General features: G+C 38.5%; 1 protein-coding gene across 6 annotated transcripts in view; it reads left to right on the top strand.

Annotated features, from left to right (window-relative positions):
- The window catches only part of SNX13 (sorting nexin 13), a 112,803-nt gene extending 95,613 nt beyond the window's left edge, over nt 1–17,190 (top strand). For 4 of the 6 annotated variants that reach the window (XM_060248608.1, XM_060248610.1, XM_060248613.1 and 1 more), the window contains 6 exons: nt 2,733–2,894; nt 5,025–5,096; nt 7,467–7,612; nt 10,592–10,660; nt 12,436–12,548; nt 12,825–17,190. In XM_060248608.1, coding sequence (XP_060104591.1) covers nt 2,733–2,894; nt 5,025–5,096; nt 7,467–7,612; nt 10,592–10,660; nt 12,436–12,548; nt 12,825–13,072 — 810 coding nt within the window. In that variant the 3' untranslated portion in view covers nt 13,073–17,190. The remainder of the gene's footprint in view (nt 1–2,732; nt 2,895–5,024; nt 5,097–7,466; nt 7,613–10,591; nt 10,661–12,435; nt 12,549–12,824) is intronic. The other 2 variants (XM_060248611.1, XM_060248612.1) reach the window with 1 other exon arrangement.
- Nucleotides 17,191–19,983: the final 2,793 nt, after the last annotated feature.

Here is a 19,983-nt window from a genome sequence, read left to right as displayed (position 1 = left end):
AACCTAAGTCTCACTTCCATCCAGGAGGATTCCGTCCATGACGATGCAAATAATAAATGGACATAAGTCTGACATTCAGTTGCTGACCTAAGAGTAGCAGTCGCAGTGCTCTTATAAATGAATTTCAGATGGAGATTAAAAAGAGAGACTGCTGAATTTGATAATTGTATTTGATAATGAAGCTCAAGACAATGCATCCTCCAGGACTGAACTGAAAGCTAGCTTTCTTGTCTCATTACCAACATGTGCTCTTATCAATTGGAATCTGAAATCACTCTACTCTCCAAGATATAAGAACCGATCCAAGTGTTCTAATTCCTAATCACAGTTGTTTTGAAATAAAATAAATCTAGATAGGAAGAGAAATCCAATCATTTTTTAAACAACTTTTTAGAATAAGCCAAAATAATTTCCTCAATGTACATTGTGCTTGCCAGAAGAATCCACCCACCCACCCTTCCTCCAAAGAAGTGTGTTTGCACACAAAAGCTTATACCTGGAATATAAATGTTGTTGGTCTTGAATCTGCCATAGGACTCCAGCTTTGTTTTCTCTCTCGCTCTCTTTCCTTCCTCCTTCCCCAAAAGAGAAGGAGCAGCCCCAGAGAAGGAACCAGAAGTTCTGTGTGTGTGTGTGTGTGTGTGAGAGAGAGAGAGAGAGAGAAAGAGTCTTGTCTTTGTATCTGTTCCGGATAAAGCAGAAAATAGCCACAGAGCTCTCTCTATTCCTCTGTGTGTGTGTGTGGGAGAGAGAGAGGGGGAGGGAGGGGACAGGAAGCAAAAAGCCACTGAGAAAACTGGGGGGGGGGGGGGGGAGCAAGCTGTGGTGTGGCTGCAGCAGCAGCCCCAGAAAAGGAAGCAGGAGAAGGAAGTTGCTCAGGGAAGGATTTGAGCCCTGCATAGATCAGAGCCATTCCTCAGGCTGTATGTTTGACACCCCTGGTTTAGATGGTCCTAAGTTGCCTTATAGTTGGGGGTGTGGTCAGTTCCTTTTGTGATGATGAAAGTTCTGAGTCCCATCGAGTCTTAAAGAGGTGATTGCAGGCAACAGAAGTTAGCAACAGTGCACATTAAGAACATCCCACTGCAGGTCAGCTGCACTGCAGTTCAGCATAGTGGTTAAAGTAGCTTTAGATAAATACTTAAATCTCAGACAAATAGGAAACTGCAAACCTAACTTAAAGGCAAGGAGTTTGAGAGAAGCAGTGAGATTCTGTACTTGTTCTAAGACTGTAAGAAAACATTCAGGATAGCCACATAAATCAGTAAAAGTAAGTATTTTAACTAGGCTTCGAGAAGAACTGTACATTGCCCTGACCTAGATAGCCCAGGCTTGTCCAGTCTTGTCAAATCTTGAAACCTGAACAGGGACAGCCCCCTGGTTAGTATTTCGATGGAAGACCAACCAAGGAAAGTCCAGGATTGTGAATCAGAGGCAAGCAATGGCAAACTACCTCTGAACAACTCTTGCCTTAGAAACCCCATGAGATTCTTGCCATAAGTCAGCTATGATTTGATAGCAAAAAAACCTTGAACAACTGTACATTGCAATTCACTTGTATAGTGCTGAAAACATCAGCCCCACCTCAGATCCCCACATCTCTTTTCACAATGTTTTTTAGACATTACCTATATTCTCATATCACAACGTTGTATTTCCTGGGCCCAAGTAAACTGGTGGTGGTGAAGAAATCACGTGAAATAAGGGGATGGGTAAATTCTGTTACATATCTACATGTCACAGGAGCGAAAAACTCACCCCACGATTTCTGCTGAAAACAGCAGCCCTCTGTTTATTGTACCAGGAAGTTTTCCCCATGTATTATCTACTATTTAATATATTTGCTCTTCAAAATAACATAATATGTGCATAGGATGTTTACTGTAATTCTGAGCCTCAATAGTTAGTATATGATTATTGGACTAGGAAATATTTGTAATGTTTTTCCTTTGTTTAATTTTCTTCTCTTATCTCTGAGTACATCTTCATAATTTCCCTTTAGTTAGTAAAATATTAGTACAAGTTGAGGGTCAAATAACTGCAATGGGAACAAATCATCTGGGACCTCACCTTCCCAATCCAGAGCTCATTATCTAGGATAATAGAAATTCTTCAAGACTTGAAGTAGACAAATTTCTCCATCTCTCTCCTCAGAGCTTAATTTACTCTCAACATTCTCCTGAAACATTCTTAATTCTTAGCAGGCAATTCAGGGGGTTGGGTTTCTGCTACTGCAGTTCATTTATACAATCATATTTTCTGCATATCTATCAAGTCCTCTAAATAAGTTGAAAACCATCCCTTCTCTTTGGGTAGCCTGGCACCATGCACTTTACTATTAGATATAGTAATGATTTATTCAGTATAAGTATACATGAAAGTTGCATAGTATTGTAAGGAAAATGAAAATCCTTGTCCTTAAAATCTGTAGTCTAAATTTAAATTGGGAAGGAGGGGATAGACCATACAGGAGGGGTGATGGGAATGTATCATGCAGCAGATTACATTTTTCATGCAGTGCTTCTGTTTCTTGTTTTCACTGCTGGTAGTCAAGTTGGTCTTTGTTGAAATGAGCCTTTATAGATGCTTTGAAAGTACAAAAAAAAATTGTAGTAATGGTTTTGTATTACTGTTCTCCAAACCAGTGTGACTTTTTCAGCACACATTACAGGGTGACTGTAGTCGTAATCCTCATAGATTTATGCAATCGTGGTAAATGTTTTCCTCTTCAGATGGACACATTTGTAAACCCACTGCGTAATTCTATGAGAAATGTTTCAAATGCTGTCAAGTCCCTCCCTGACAGCTTGACAGAGGGGATGACTAAAATGTCAGACAACATGGGCAAAATATCAGAAAGATTGGGACAAGACATAAAGCAATCCTTTTTCAAGGTAAGAATGCATTGAAGTAATAAACAGCGGATTGTTCGATTTGGGGCTACCTCATTTTGAGCAAGCAAGAATATGGGAGGCACAGAGTTGGCTTGTTTTTTAATGGAGGTTTGAAATCAGTAGTTCTGAAAATTGGAAATTCTTTCCCATGATTATTTTGAAATGCAAGGTAGAACTGTCTGCTTTAAGATAATGAAATCTGTTGTACACTGCATTTCTTCCTGTGAAGACCGGTCATAGGCACTGAGCTCTTTGCTGCCTCATTAACCTTGAGAAGCCTGGTGTTTCATATAGCATCTGACTACACATAGCAGATGATGGGGCAGGAAACCTTCTATCATCAGATTATTCAGAGAAAATTGAAATTTAACAGTTACTTACTGGATCTGGTCTAAGTTAGCTTGTATTTTGCTGTGGTGATTGTCCATTCTTTTAGATTTCAGGTCTTTTTTCATTGTAAACACAGCTGATTTATCAGAGAGGTCACCATGTATAAGGAGTATTATTGTATAAAATGTAATACTGTGGGAAACACTCATTTTTGAATGTAAGATCAATGTAACTGCAAATAAAAGCAGCCTCCCTTTTATCATGAGGAACCATTATTTCCCTGAAACTGTGCTGAATAGGCTTGGAGTATCATTTTCTCTATGAGTGGCAGTCTGTCTTGTGTTCTTTCCTTTTTGTCCTGTCACGAGCATGCTGCATATGTCGTTGTGTCATTTTACAGGGGTTGATTTTTTTTCAAACACACCTAGAAATAAGGAGGTATTTAGGGGCTATTTCCTGGCAAACTTGAAAATTGTGTACTTGCAGCTTCAGGCCTCTCATCCCTTCTTTCAAACTTCTCAGAACAGTACACATGCCCTTTACTTCAACACTTGTTCCAAATCCTACTGACACTGACTAAATTACTGCAAGATGAAGGCTTATGGCAATGTGGTTGCTTTCTTTTGTGTTTCCACTTGCTGGCTGCAATCCAGAGCTTTGCAGGGCTCCAGTGCACACATGTTGCTCTACCTTAGCAGGGAATGCTTGATGTGCCTTGTGTTTGAAGTGCGCACTCTAGCATCAGTATAAATGAGGTACTCCTTGCTTGAGTCAAGCTCTTGAGTGCAATAGGGCTGCATATTTGCGCTAAAGACACTGGATGGGGGAAAATGTCTGAAGCAATTTTCCTCCATTTTGCTAGTTACCTTGCTTTTCATCAGTTCCCTTCCCTCTGAATATGTACACTTATCCCATTTAGCCTTTTCATTGCTAACCCAGCTTCTGCTCTATCGCACACGAATGCATCTTTCTATAAACCAGAATATTTCAAGTGTGTAAAGTTTGAAATAGAATGAAGTAAGGTGCATGGCAATCACATGCCAAGCGTAATGATTATCTTGTATTCCCTCTTCCTTTTCCCCCTTGTTCTCATCTTGTTTGTATTGCATGAATCAGCATTGTGTTAATTTAAGTAAAGCGTAAATATCTAACAATGGATATAATAATAGCCTAGGTAGTGAATCTTCCTAAGAGTTGGTTAAAACTGGATTAAAATGTGTATCTTGTGTGTACTTTAACTTGGTTTTGATTGTTTCAGTGATGTGTTTTTGTTTGGTTTCACCGGTTTTTAAGATGTATTTTTTAATCTGTTAGCTGCCGTGGTGACCCTGTTGAGGGCAGAAAGTCTCACATATTCTGTAAATAATAAGATAAAACCAGAAAAATGCTAGATTATTATATCAGTACAAAAGACTGATTTGTACTGTACCCAAATTAAGAATATTTACAAGTATAAAATCTTTCTGCCGTGGACTGTTTAGAAATAAGAGTTTGTATGTGTGTATAGTTCTCATAGGATCTCCCCCCCCCCTCCACAACTAAATATTGGTCATGGTCAGGAAATTAGCATAACCGTTTTTTCCATCTTAGATTAACATTAGATTTGCAGTGCATCTCAGTGTGTTACTTTTCTGTTCCAGTTTTAAAATCATCTTAAATTCTATCATGTAAAATCTGTGTATGAAGTGCAATGTTGAATTATCTGTAGTTCTTTGACTTATACGTGGGTGGGTGCAGGTATATATATATATATCATTTGATACGGCTGCTGTTTGTCAAGTATTTCTCTTTGGAATTTAGGAGTCTCCTTTAATGCAGAAGACATATGTTGATCCTGAACACAGCCGTGTTGGAGCACAACTTGAGGACGTTGTGAGTTTGTTGTCTTTTTGTTTTGAGCTGAAGTCAGTATTGAGTGGATTGTGCCTTATTAAATGAGATAGATGTTCTTTTTTCTGTATGTGCATTTTTATTTAGAAAACTACTGCAAGTTGTGCTTAAATATCATTCCATAGCTGAAATCCAAAAATCAAATTTAAGGACACCTAAGGACTTGGGCATGCCCACTGTGATTTGATCATTTCCCTGAACAGTCATCGAGTATACCATATCCCGAGCTACTTTTGAAATTCTCCATTTCAATTGAAGGGTTTAATTTGGTATTTGGAGTTGAAGGCTCCTATTTCAGAAATGCCTTAAACCCACTTGAACCTATAGAACTAATTATGCAGTTATTTTGATCCCAGTCGATATATAGTTATAAAAACTGAAGGCATATATGATTTTATATGATAATAGCATAAAATAATTTTACTAATTCTGTTTCTGTTCTCAGTTTCAATGTGACAGTTCTCATAAATGTATATGCCTGACAAAAATAATTTTGAATGGAGACTCATCATTATATAATTAAATGTAAGGCACAGAAGGAAAACATGAATATAATATAGAAGCTGAAAAAGCTGAACCCCTGGTGTTCTTCAAAGCTGTATAGTTTTCAAGTGTTTTTGTTGAAACATTGATGGAATATGTGAAAATCAGTTAAGAAAAAAATCTTTTATCTTTAATAAGGACAGACAGTCTGTAAGGTTACTACGGATTATATGCAGATTTGTCATGGTCACAAATCTGCACCTGTTCTATACTTCACACATTTTTTTACTTTCTACATCAAAGCATTCCAGTTTGTATTCCTGTATACCAACTATGTCACTATGACTTTGACAAATGCCTCCCCTAGCACATGACATCTTTCATATTATGCATTTTTAATTATCCTGAAGTTTGCCTGACTACATATTCATTTTAGTGAAGTATTCAAAATTTCTGTGTCTTTAATTGTGTAAGAGCTATAGTAATGCATAATATGGGAGAGCTACATTTTCTAAAATGCAGAGTTGACGGATATTCAGTTGTGCCATTTGCATTGCAGTTAAGTTCTGTAATGTAAGAGCTCCTAAAAGCAGGAACTTGAAGTGAATTGCTATATGCTACTTTTGCATACTTACCTTTTCAAGTGCTGATGGACTAGAATAATTATATGGGAATTTATTCAGTGCTGGACTATATCTTGGGTGGGAGCTAGTTTTTAGTAAGGAAAAACTGTCTGTTAGTAGCTAAAAGACTGTTTTCTGTGCAGAACAGGAAACCCAAAATGTATAGCTCATAAGAACATAAGAGAAGCCATGTTGGATCAGGCCAATGGCCCATCCAGTCCAACACTCTGTGTCACACAGTGGCCAATATATTTAACCCCCTCTTGAAGCTGGCTATGCTTGCAGCCGCCACCACCTCCTGTGGCAGTGAATTCCACATGTTAATCACCCTTTGGGTGAAGAAGTACTTCCTTTTATCCGTTTTAACCCGACTGCTCAGCAATTTCATCGAATGCCCATGAGTTCCTGTATTGTGAGAAAGGGAGAAAAGGACTTCTTTCTCTACTTTCTCCATCCCATGCATGATCTTGTAAACCTCTATCATGTCACCCCGCAGTCGACATTTCTCCAAGCTAAAGAGCCCCAAGCGTTTTAACCTTTCTTCATAGGGAAAGTGTTCCAACCCTTTAATCATTCTAGTTGCCCTTTTCTGGACTTTTTCCAATGCTATAATATCCTTTTTGAGGTGCGGTGACCAGAATTGTACACAGTATTCCAAATGAGACTGCACCATCGATTTATACAGGGACATTATGATACTGGCTGATTTGTTTTCACTTCCCTTCCTAATAATTCCCAGCATGGTGTTGACCTTTTTTATTGCAATCGCACACTGTCTTGACATTTTCAGTGAGTTATCTACCACGACCCCAAGATCTCTCTTGATCAGTCTCCGCCAGTTCACACTCCATTAACTTGTATTTGTAGCTGGGATTTTTGGCCCCAATGTGCATTACTTTGCACTTGGCCACATTGATGCCCGACTCACCCAGCCTCAACAGATCCTTTTGGAGTGCCTCACAATCCTCTCTGGTTCGCAGCACCCTGAACAATTTAGTGTCATCTGCAAACTTGGCCACTTCACTGCTTACTCCCAACTCCAAATCATGAAGAAGTAGGGTTTGTGTGAACCGAAGTTTTCCATTGTGCTTGGACTTTTGAACAAAAAAGTTGTTTGGAGCTATTTTTTGTCTCATTACCAAATTGTGACCATTTCAAGATAATTTTTGTCTTCAGTGATAAGCATTACTAAAAGCCTCTCAGTTCCTTTAAAAACTGTAGTGTTTTTTCCTCCCCAATTTACTAGGTGGATGACACGATCCCCCTTAGAATAATGCTGCTACTCATGGATGAAGTCTTTGATCTGAAGGAGAGGAATCAGTGGTTACGAAGAAATATTAAAAACTTACTACAGCAGCTTATTAGAGCGATGCATGGAGACACACTAAACAAGTACTGCCTTTATTCTCTGAATTCTTAAAACCTTTGTGTTATATTAAGTGCATTGTTTTTTTAAAAAACTTTAATTAGAATGCGATTTAATTACAGTGAGTATTGCATAAAATTTGAGGGGCAGCCATGTTAGTCTGTTATAGCAAAATATAATAGAAGTCCAGTGGTAATTTAAATACTAACAAAATTTATTCCGGCATGAGTTTTTGTGAGTTAGAGCTCACTTCATGTAGCATCTGGAGAAGTGAACTCTCAAAACTCTTACTGGAATAAATAATGTTTAAAAATAAAAATGATAGTCTTGTCGCATTGGTGGGCCAAGGACATATTCCAGCTGCATAAAGGCCATCTGCTCAGTGCTAAGTGTTTCCTCAACAGAGATGAATGCTTCTTCCTAATCTGTAGCAATGTTATTAACAGTCTTCAGGGGAACCGTGGCTGTTCTGTGTAGTTTTCTCCTTGAGCTCATGTCATCCATTTCCTATTATTCCTGAGTCTCTGGATTCTTTTTTTCTTTTACCCAGATAGCTTATGAACTGACTGAGGTCCATTATGGGAATATAAGTATCTCCCATCCCCCACTATCTCGGAGTCAGAGCCATGTATTGAAATATCTCGGAGTCAGTGCCATGTATTGAAATAAGAGTGGATTTGCACTGGGGAGATATGTGAGAAAATATCTGTTCCGCTTAGGGTTGCCAAGTCTGACTCAGAAAACATCAGAAGACTTTGGGGGTGGAGCCAGGAGACTTTGGGGGTGGAGCCAGGAGCTTTTGTGGCACTTTTGTGATGTCACTTCCAGGTTAACAGCCAACTGATGTCACTTCCCAAATTCCACCCCTTCCAATGATGTCACTTTCAGTGTACTCCCCCAAACTTGCAACTTTCTCTGAAGTCATGAATGGGTGATAGAGTTGCCAGCTCCTGACTGAGAAATTCCTGAAGACTTGGAGGTAGAGCCTGGGGAAGACAGGGACCTCAGTGGGGTACAACACCATAGTGTTCACTCTCAAAAGCATCCATTTTCGCCAGTGGAACTGACTTCTGTATTCTGGAGATGAGCTGTAATTCCAATAGATCCTCAGGTCTCACCTGGAGGCTGGCATCTCTAACTACATTGTACCAGCTACTTCCTCAGAAAGTACCTCCAAAGATTGACCCAGACAGATAAGTCACAGCCATGTACCCTACTTGAACACAGACAAAAATTCTCTTATGCCTTGTGGTTTTGCAACCTGTGCCTGAAACTAATAGCTATGAACCATAGCTGATACCTATGAACCTATCACTTTATTATATTTGTTAACATTTCCCCAAAATAAATACCTGAGATTGTTAATGCAGTTATACTTCATTCACATGCATCATTAATTTGTATTCTTTAAAGAGAGTAGCAGAAATACAGGTTGAGATACAAGCCCAAGAACAATCCCCCCCATCATGCCAATAGCTTCCTTGTTGTTAATGGTTATCTGCCAGGGCAGGGGTGGCCATACTTCAGTTTGGCAGCCACATGTGTCTCTTTCACACATATTGTTTGGCTCTCTAAGCCCTCACCACCCCATCGGCTAGCTTGGAAAGGGCATTTGTTTCTTTAAATCACTTCACCAAGCCAGCTGGTGCATTTAAAGTTTCTTTCTTTCCACCTCTCCCTCCCCCATCTTCCTCCCTCCCATCTTGCAGCTCTCAAACATCCAACGTTTATTCTATGTGACTCTTACATTAAGCCATTTTGGCCACCCCCACAAGCCAGCAATGATTTGCCTTTTCCTCCCTCCTGCGCTGCAGCCTTTTCATTCTCCCATGCTTCTCACCCCACTGCCTTGCACACATACACTCTCAACACTGCTGTTAGACATTGCTATTAGAATATAAGATACAACATAACATTTCAATTACAACATTTGATTTAATATAGAACTATAACACTATAGAACACTATAAAACAACATTCCATACTGTATGTTGTCAAAGACTTTCATGGCCAGAGTTCATTAGTTGTAGATTTTCCAGGCTGTATGGCCATGGTCTTGGCATAGTAGTACCTGACGTTTCACCAGCAGCTGTGACAGGTATTTTCAGAGGTATAACGCAGAAAGATAGAGTCCTCTCTGTGTCAAAGTGAGAGGAAAGAAAAAGAAATGTTAGGAATTATACCTACTCAGAAGATGATATTGGATTTATATCCCACCCTGTACTATGAATCTCAGAGCGGTCGCAGTCTCCTTTACCTTCCACCCCCCTAGAGTAGACACCCAGTGAGGTAGGTGGGGCTGAGAGAGCTCTTACAGCAGCTGCCCTTTCAAGGACAACTGCTAGGAGAGCTATGGCTGACTCAGGGCCATTCCAGCAGCTGCAAGTGGGGTAGGGCTGAGTCATTATCTTGTAGGAATTTCCCAGGCTGTGACATGTTAATGGAGGAACTTTCCTGAGGAGGTTCTTTTGTATATGAAATGGCTTTAGAATTCTAATTTTATCTGTAGTGCTGTAGAGCATTTTGTGTTTTTCAAGACTGGAAACTATGCCCTATTCATTTTTAAGCTCTCTTCTATCCTATTGAAATTGTATTTAAGTTTATGGATTCCAGTGGCCTCCCTGTGTAATCTGACATGGTAATTGGACACTGTAATGCTGGACAACACATCCAATTACCATGTCAGATTACACAGGGAAGCCATTGAAATCCACAAACAGAAACATAAAAGGTTCTCTGCCAAGGCTAAACTTGTTTAGTCACCTTCAAACAAAGGTTCAGAAACATTCAGTAACTACAGGCCTGTTAACTCTCTCTTCCAAATTTTATATTATGACAGAATTATCAGTCCCTTCTCCTCTTTCAGTTATAATTGTTCTTAGGAGTGCTGGGCTAGAAACAGTTGCATGATTTCTTCTATACACTGGTTTTATATTGAAGATACTAAAGCAATATCTTTGGTTTAAAATAATTAAAGCAAAAGTTTATGTCCATCTTTATTTCAGAAAAATAGTTGATCACGTTGATTGGATGACCTCTCCTGAACAAGTCGCAGATGCAGTGAAACGGTTCAGGTATGTTCATTTTGTACATGCTGTGTTCAAAGCAAGAGATATTTCATGCCAATATACAACCGTGCTATATTAACTGACAACTTATGTGGTTTACATTAGATCTAGTAAATCACCTTGGGCTTTTAAAAGATAGCTTTTTAGGAAGTCAGTATTTATAAAGATGCTGGTTTGTAATTCTGTCCACTTGCACAGCCTTCTGACCCCAAGTGCCAGCTCTGTTCCACCCAGCTTTTTCAGCTCACAGGAGCCTCTTTAAAGCTGGTTCATTCTACCATGGCCTGTTCGTAGACATTTTCTGTGGTTGTACCCACTCATCAGAATGGGCTTCCAGAGACAATATGAAAAGTTCTATCTTTACCCGTCTTTTGGGATGCTTGCAGAGCTGTACAGTTTCACAGGTCTTTTTCATGATGTCTTTATGTATCTCCCTCTTGATGATTGGATGTAATTTTATAGCCTGTTTATTTGGTTGGTTGTAGTATGAATGTACATTTATCATAAACAGCACTGAACTACTTAAAAATAATATTTTTCCCACTGTTATATACAGAGTAAGTATTTTTGTTTGTAGTAATACGGCATTGCAAATAAATTATTAGTCATACTCAACTTAATAGCATGGCCTCTTTGGACACTGTGTGTTGTGCAAAGTTCCTCTGTGTGTATCTCAAAGATCTGGTTATGGATTTATCTGGATTTTACAGTGGCATACTTGTGGGGCATTGTCGAGTTGCAAAGCAATCCACAGTGCAGAAATGACACTTAACTGTCATACACGTGAAACTGCCTTATACTGAATCAAAAACGCTTGGTCCGTCAAAGTCAGTGTTGTCTACTCAGACTGGCAGTGGTTGTCCAGGGTCTCAGACAGAGGTCTTTCACATCACCTTCTTCCAGATCTTTTAACTAGAGATACCAGGGATTGAACCTGGGGCATCTGCATGCCAAACAGACGCTGTACCACTAAGCTTTACCACTACCCTTCCTCTTTCTGCCAAGCTTGACATATTCTGAACAGGAAAGAAAAAAATTATACCAAGGGACTATATATTCCTGTTTTTGCTGAAACTGCAACTGAAGGTGCAGACCATGTTGTTCAGGGTCGTCTGTAAATTTGGACTGGAACTCAATCTGTCATTCTAATATATTCCTTTGATTTTCTGTGTTTTGTCTAGTAGACTGGTACTCACTCAGGAAAATGAATAGTGTAATATAATTGATAGGGTGCTGGCATAGTGGTGGGAGACAAATAAATGCAAATAACAAATACTGAGGTGGGGAGAAGATTTTAAGGCCATCTTCTGCATACTTTCCAATTTTCCGTAGTTGTGTAGTTTTCCAATATAGAGGGGAGAGGGAGTCCTTCTCCTTTATATGGATGGCTCAAGGTTCTAATATCCCTGGCTTGCCAAAATGACTGTCACTTTCTTCACATTTAACTATCTAGGAAAACTATTGCAGATACCCCAGTCTGGTGGTGTTCCTTCACGTTTTTGTTCTGACCACTCTTGTTTAGGGAGCACAGTCTATTGGCTTTGGTTATTTGTGTAGGCTGGTTCTTCCACTGCCCACATCCCTCCAGTAGCAGCCATTCTCATGCAGTGAGAATCCAGAAATAAACACTGACTTATCTTTTAAAGCATCTCTTCATCTACTTAGGGTTTAGCCTCTAATGTTGGTGTCATAGAAATCTTCTTGATATGCAGTGAGGTTTTTTTAAAAAAAATTACAACTCTAACATGATTTTCATATTCATTCATAAACTTTGCTTACAGAGATGCCTTTTGGCCCAATGGCATTTTAGCTGAAGCTGTTCCACGTAGAGACAAAGCCATCAGAATGCGAACAAGAATAGCTGGGAAAACAAAATTGCTTGGAATAATGCCAGGTGTGTGAAGTATTGAATTAAAATTGTTTTTATGACTTGAGACAAAGTTGGAGATGTTTTCAGTGAAACAGTGCTTTGCTTACTTGCAGCTGAGCAATATATTCAATGTCAAATTAAACTGTATTTCTCTAAGGGATTTTACTTCGTTTCATTAGTGTTAATTCTCATTGTCTTTGTAATATTTCTTTGAACATCTTGTTTTAAGAAACTGCAATGCAGTGGAGTTAAGATAAAAATGTTACAGAATTTAATTGTATAACCTTGTGATTTGTCTAGATGAATTGAAGCATATCCTTGGGGCTGAGACAACAAGAAAGGGCATTCTCCGTGTCTTTGAAATGTTCCAGCACACCCAGCTCAACAAGAGGATGGTATATGTCTTTCTGGAGGGCTTTTTGGAAACTTTATTTCCAATGTATAAATTCCGTGAGCTCTTCAACAAACTGCATTCACGTTCCAAGCAGATGCAACGATACAAGCATAGACCACAATCTACACAAGCGCCTTCTTTACAAAAAAGGTGACACTCCAAACTATGATGCTGGTGTCCACTTGCCCTGGTCCTGGGCAAATTCTCTGGGGCTTAAAACTCTCATGCTGTTATTTCTGCACCAGTCTTTTAGTGTCACATATTAGATTATTAATACATCCATAAGAAATGTGGTTCTCCTCATCCTTCATCTATAACGCAGCCACTATGCCATGAACTGGGTTCATGTGTCTTAAATGATCTGGTGCATTGTCATGCAACACTGAGAAGCATACTAGCCTGTTCTATGAGAACATCTGTTCCTTCCACTCCTGACAGAATTGATGATTGCCAGCAATGAAAAAATGCTAGACTGTCCACTGGGAGATAAGTAAAGCACAACTTATGGTGATAGCAATGGAGGACTTGACTGCTTCGCTTGCAACTGGGAGATTGTGCAATGTGAGAATCAGGTGTGATTTGATTTGCATTATGACTATTGATGCTTTGTTAAGTCTTGATCAGCAGCTCTGGACAAATTGACCTCACAGGAAGTCTTTTGGAGCAGCTGGTTTTGAGAAATGTTGTTATCCCAAAAAACTACACTTGCTAAATGAAAGCTGTGAAATTGTGGCACAAAATCCCTATTAATGATCCCCTTTCTGGATTTAGAAAATAAACTAAATAAACTGTCTTGGTTGGGTTTATTATTCAGTGGGGAAGGGCAGAAGTATAGGGAAAATAAACAGTGGTATGGATTAGCATCTTTATATGCAATCTGTATATAATTTTAAAAGAAAAGATTCATAATAACCACCAACTAAAGGAATGGGTGGATCTCTAGAAAAAAGGGGTGTTTTAAAAAAAGGGGAGAAGCAAATTATAATTCCTTTGAGAACCTGTTTCAAAAGGACTGTACTGTATGCCATTTAAAGTCACCCTAAGATACCACACCTCGTGGAAAACTACTAAAATGACTTAGTTTCTTACTGACATGAAAGTCTTCTGGACTTCATTGAACAGTCATATGCAAACAATTGCAAATTCCTGAATGCACCATTGTGTATATATGAAAATAAGAGACACAACTACAATATTTTTTTAAATAACTATCTTTTTTATTTTTTTGCATAATGTAAAATTTTAATAAATAAAACCTCTTCTACACAAAAAGCCCCGTCTACTTTCCTCTTTCCTTCTAAACATAATGTCTAATTGAGAATGAAGTAATAATTGACTGCACTTGCTTAGCCTTAATTTATCTTGGACTTAGCATCTCCTTTTCTGACTCTTCTTGAGCACGTTCAACAAGCAAGAAATTATTAGATACTGGTTATAAACCTCTGACTATCCTGTTACATAGCTGAAAGTGCAAACATCTGCAATAAGAAGCATGTAATACTCTCATATTAAGCACATTTCTTGGAAGAAACTTAATTTCTATCAAAGGACTTACTTCCAAGCTATGTTATTCTAGTGGGGGTGTAAATTCAGTACTTAAAGATCTTTGAACTGAGATCCTTATGTAGTAATTTAAAAGTCAGAAGAAAATAGTTCAAACCTTGGAGGAGAAAAGGGAAGGTCCAGTGAGGTGTACCCAAAAAGGGCATCTGTTTGAGGCCTGAATAAGCAGGTCTCCTATTTCCTTCTTGTCACCCTACTTGGACCCTCTCTGTACTATGACATCTGCTTCAAGGTGGCCATGCTGTAATAGAAATATTTTGCCATCATTATTACAGCATGTATGTATTCAAGTGCATTTTTCTTCATATCTACAAACTGTATGTGTAATCTCTTAAACCAGTAAAAGGAGAGCTAAGATAACATGTGAAGTATCATTGCTCTGGTCTGTCATTCTCCAGGTTCTTAGGTGAAGGTTGCAATTAAAATGTTAACAAATGTTCTCTGGGCTTAATTAGACATGATCTGTGATCAGAATAGTCCACTTACTTTTGAAAATGTAAGCTGCTGCATGGGACTGCTAATTCGATCAGGAAAGTGACCTTACAAGGGGGTTTTCATCCTTTTTTCCTCTGTCTTCACTTCAGAATTACCCCTAAGCTGTCTGTCTTCCTCCCACAGGGCTAATAGCAACTGCGGGAGGAGGCAGTGATTTACAGAGGGAAACACCACGAAAGCAAAAGTTGATGCCACTCACATTTTTGGTTTCTTGATCAAATTAAAGCATGATGTAATTGCTTAGAAGTGTTTAGAAAGAGAAGAAGAGCTATCCAAGTCTATTTTGACCCTCATGCTCATATTTCCAACGTTTTTGGTGGCTCACATCTTGGTCTGTGGCCTAGTTCTCATAGGATGATAAACCTGTCCTAGGACTGAACCACTTCAGACAGAATTGATGCCTCACAAACAAGAAATCGTTCCACATAGTAAAACTGACAGTTAAGTCCTAGCTTTTTACTTGAATGCTAGTTTTCTATGTGCAGGGATTCTTTTTTTCTTATATGGCAAGCATTGAACATATATAAATGTGAAGCTGCCTTATACTGTCACAATATCGACCCAGCTGGCTCAATATTGTCTCCTCTGACTGCCAGCTGTTCTCAGGCAGAAAAAAAGACTTTCCCAGCATCTGTTACCTAAGGTCCTGTAAGTGAAGATGCCAGGGATTGAATCCAGGACTTTCTGTATGCAAGCCATGTGCTTTTCTTTTGTGCCACACGTGAGTCTGAAGTGATTCATCCCAGTAACAGATTTAATACTGTATTGAGAATAAGGTCAACATCACTTCTTGGGGCCAAATTACATGTTACACAAGTTCAGAGCTCCTGCAACTGCTTTTGAGTCCAAATAAAGATGTCAGGAGACTGCTTCCCAGATCTGCTTTAAGATGTATTTTGGCCCCTGATGTCTGCATGTTCTTCTAGCCCAGTTAATGTCTAGCATGGCAAAACACTGTAGTCTACATGGAATATTGGATACCAAAAGCATGGTGGGTGTATATAAATAATAGCAGAACCCTAGCATTTGACATTTCAAATCCTTGATTTTTTAAAAATTAATACATTAATACTCAGTTTAGTTTACAGTACTTCAAAATGAGGATGATAAGTCAATTAAACATGTAGTGCCTCTTATCTGTAGGCATTTATATTAGGCTACAGATTCATACTCAACTGTTGAATTTTTAAAGTTGGTTCAGTATCTATAGAATCTTGAACTGTGTGAATGGAGCATCATGCTGTATCACTTCATTTAATGCGTTTTCTACATATAAAGGTCTCATCATCCATATTTAAGTTCAGAGTGTGTCTGTAGGCAGGATCCATCCGTAATGTCTCTCCCTGATTAACTGTTGTGTATAGTTCACATGTTGTCCTTGCACATTATATCAGTTGTGTTTGTGTCATTTACACCTTTCAAAGTCCCCCTAAAATTGATTGTGTATATGTCTATGCCAGGTACGTCCTGGTATATAATTGCTGTGACCAGCCTCTGAAAATAAATGTGCCATTGTCCAACAAAATGCACTTACTTTAGCCTTAATTAAAAGAAAATGAACCATAAAGATGGAATATTTCACATGGGTCATCATGAAACTTTGCTGCTGGTGTTTGTTAAAACTAAAAATGATTAACTTTAAATGCTACCAGAATGTGTACCAGTCGGATTTTTTAAAAGTAAAATATGGATTCCACAATCTCAGTTTTAATTTTAGTGCAATATTTTCATGTAATGCATGTGTATTTGAATAACTGTATACAAAAAGAAGCTTTTTTAAAAAAGGTTTTGAGATAAAAGGTAAACTGTCTTAACCAACAACGTATATTCTGTTATTGCTGCTGTGTTGGCTTATTTAAGGACTTGTTTTAAAAGTCTGGTTGTCACTCCTTGTAAATCCCTTCTTACCTGTGCTCAAATGAGCATGGTTCTTACATTACAAGGAGAAAATCTAAAGAGCACATTTAATATAGCTGTTAATAAATGACTTGTGCATATCATTGTACAGTATGTGTCAACTGTGTGCCTAATGGTTCTATTGATATCCCCCCTTTTCTTTAGCAAAGAATGAAAACAAATTTGAATGGCAAGGTCGGGGTTGTTTTTTTTCCATCCTGAACAACTAAGAACTCTTAAGTTTTTCCTTTGGAGTTTGCATTATGTTTTGTTCAATAGAGAAAGCTCAGAAAAAATACACTAATAAAGTATTAACAAGAAAGCTTTGAGTTTCTCTCTCTTTTTTTTAAGTGACTTTATAGAATGAACTTTAAGGTGTTGTGCGTGAAAGGGCTGCAGAAAGTTGTTATGATACTGGGAAACTTGTGCTGGGGAAACTGTTGGTTCTTGCTATAATCGTAAATAGGATTAACAAACTTTTTGTGGCATAAGCTTTCATGAGCCAGAATGTCACATGCCTCAAGTATTACACTCAGTTGCCATATATAAACACATACAAGAAGGAGGGCTGGAAGGAGTTATTATGTAGAGGCCAGAATATTGATATTCCAAGAAATAGATGAGTTCCATTTATATTGCAGAGCACAAATGAAAACAAGCCCCCATTTAAAAAAAATGCTCCCACCACAGTGAGGATGGACCATTCCCAATTGCTGATTATCTGGCCAATTTTTTTTTAAAGAGGGACAATTGCTTTCTCTGATGAGCTAGACACTTCCAATCTCTGTTGAGATCAAGCCTGATATTGTGGAATCTGCATATAAATTTCAGTTCAGTGGCTGCATGCTAGACTCCATTTTTAATTGTTTTGTTGAAGAACAGCAATCAGCTTAGCCAATTTAAACAGCAGATGAGCACTGTTGACCATAAAGTATTGGAGGTGCAGGTGAATGATGGTCTGGCTGGGGGTACTGAGCTATATGAAATGTGTCACTTGAGTAGATAGGGGGACAGAGGTGGCATCAGGGTTGCTTGCTTGAAGGTTGCATTAAACTTTATTGTTCATCTGGGTCTAAGAATAACATAACTGGGGTGGATCCAATCAGCTTTCTGCTGGTGACAAAGGCAGGAGCACCAAAAAAAGGCTATGCTGATCATCATGGGACCTGCAGGTCCAAAACCTATAAAGGACACGAGCTGTTATACGTAGGGAAATTGAGAGAGAATGAATGAAAAAGCTGGCTAGATCCAGGTCATTGCTTGAAATAATGGACAAAATGTGTAATAAACCTCTCTGCACCCTGCTTCTGTTTGCATGTTATAAAATATATAATCAACCTTCACATATCTGACAATGCAATTTTAGTCTTTAAGGCACCACAGAGCTGTGGGCTTTGACTAAAACAGACTAACAGCCTATGCTGATGTGCAGTACACTGTCACTTAGTAAGAAATTATTATAAATGAATAAATTTTAATCTAACTCAGTCTTACTTCATAGCACAAGGAAATTCTTTTGATACAGGCTTGAAAACAATCATGTAAATCATATGTAAATGTTATTGTTCTATATGCACATTATTTTGTTAAAAACCATTGAAGTCCTGTGTTGCTGGAACCTTTGTGCTATTGCTTGCGCAAGCGGAACTGTACTAAGTACACTTTCCGCTCACGCATCACTGGATCCACGCTATTAGCTATAAATACTAGCAGACCTTGTACAAAGTATTATGTTATCTTTAGACCCACAATGTGAAATAATGTCCTTTAGCTTTTTTCCCTTACGTTTTATTTTCACAACAGCTGGGTCTGCATGCAAGCGCTATTGTTCTTCTTGAAATATGTATACATTCCAGCTGTTTCGCATTTATCTTGGATATCTTGATATTACAAAGTTGCTGATATGCCATTTGTTTGTTCCTGCAAGGATATTTATGTTGTGGTTTGTCCCTGCAAAGATATTTTTGTTGTGGTTCTTTCATACCCTGAAGTAAGAAGATCATAGGAACAAATTTCATTCATTTAGACCATATGTTATACCATCAAACAACTGACGATGACAGTTGTATGATAACTACATAATTAGGCAAATATTGTGCATGGGACCTAGTGAATATGAAATGATAGTGTTCTTTATAATGTATGCATCTTGTAGTTAATCTGGTTTTTGTCTTTGGTCTGACTTTTACCTGTAAAAAGCCATGTGGGGTGGGTACAGAGACCAGTTTACTCTGGATGCCGTTAAGTATTGTCTCTCAGGTTGTTGCAGCATCTTAAAAGCAAGGTTTTTAAAAGTATGAGCGTCTGAAGATAACCAATTCTGCAACAACTTGGAATAGCCACAACTACATCCCTTTTTTAGTTTGCACATTAATGCAACGTAATCATGCTTTTAATAACTAATACTATGGGAAGCAGTGATGTAAGCTGGCTAATGATTCCACAGACCTGAATGCAAAGTTACCCTTTAACTCTTGACTAGCATATCACTGTTACCGAGCCAATTCAACAGTAGTTGAGGATATTACAGTTTTAGCTCTTTGGAACAACATCTATCTGCAGGTGTTTTTCCTTTTTCTTTATGGGTGCTCTTGGAGGTCACAGGAGCGTGAAATCTGCCCTAATTCGGCTTAGCTGCTAATCACACAGTGAGAAAAGAAAGTGTGACTGACCATGGGAGTAAATGTCAGTTGGCACCTGTTTTCACCATCTCAATTTGTTTTTCTTCTCAGGGCATTTTACACCTCTTAATTTAATTTGTGACTGGCCTTTTTCTTTCCAGCTGTCCACAGTTCTATTGCACACATTCCAGCTGGTGTTATCAAGGGCTTAGCAGGGCCAGCCACTGAGCTGAGCAGATTTCCAGCTCTGCAAAGATTTCCAGCACTGCACTGTAGCCCGACTGCTCACCCTGTATCTTATCTCACTACACAGTGGTAACTCAATTCCCAGTTCTGAAACGAAGTAGGCATATCTCAAATGCCTCTGAAAGTTTTCCCTTTCAAAACACACTTGAAAAAACCATTTAGGTGCATAAGGCAATACTACGTCACTCTACCAATCTATGTATGTTTACCTTTAGGTAAAAACCAATGAGTACAACTGAATTTA

Source organism: Heteronotia binoei, chromosome 10, assembly GCF_032191835.1.
Source record: "Heteronotia binoei isolate CCM8104 ecotype False Entrance Well chromosome 10, APGP_CSIRO_Hbin_v1, whole genome shotgun sequence".
NCBI classification, from domain to species: Eukaryota; Metazoa; Chordata; class Lepidosauria; order Squamata; family Gekkonidae; genus Heteronotia; species Heteronotia binoei.
The sequence above is the reverse complement of the archived record's forward strand: the minus strand, read 5'-3'. Positions and strand labels throughout refer to the sequence as shown.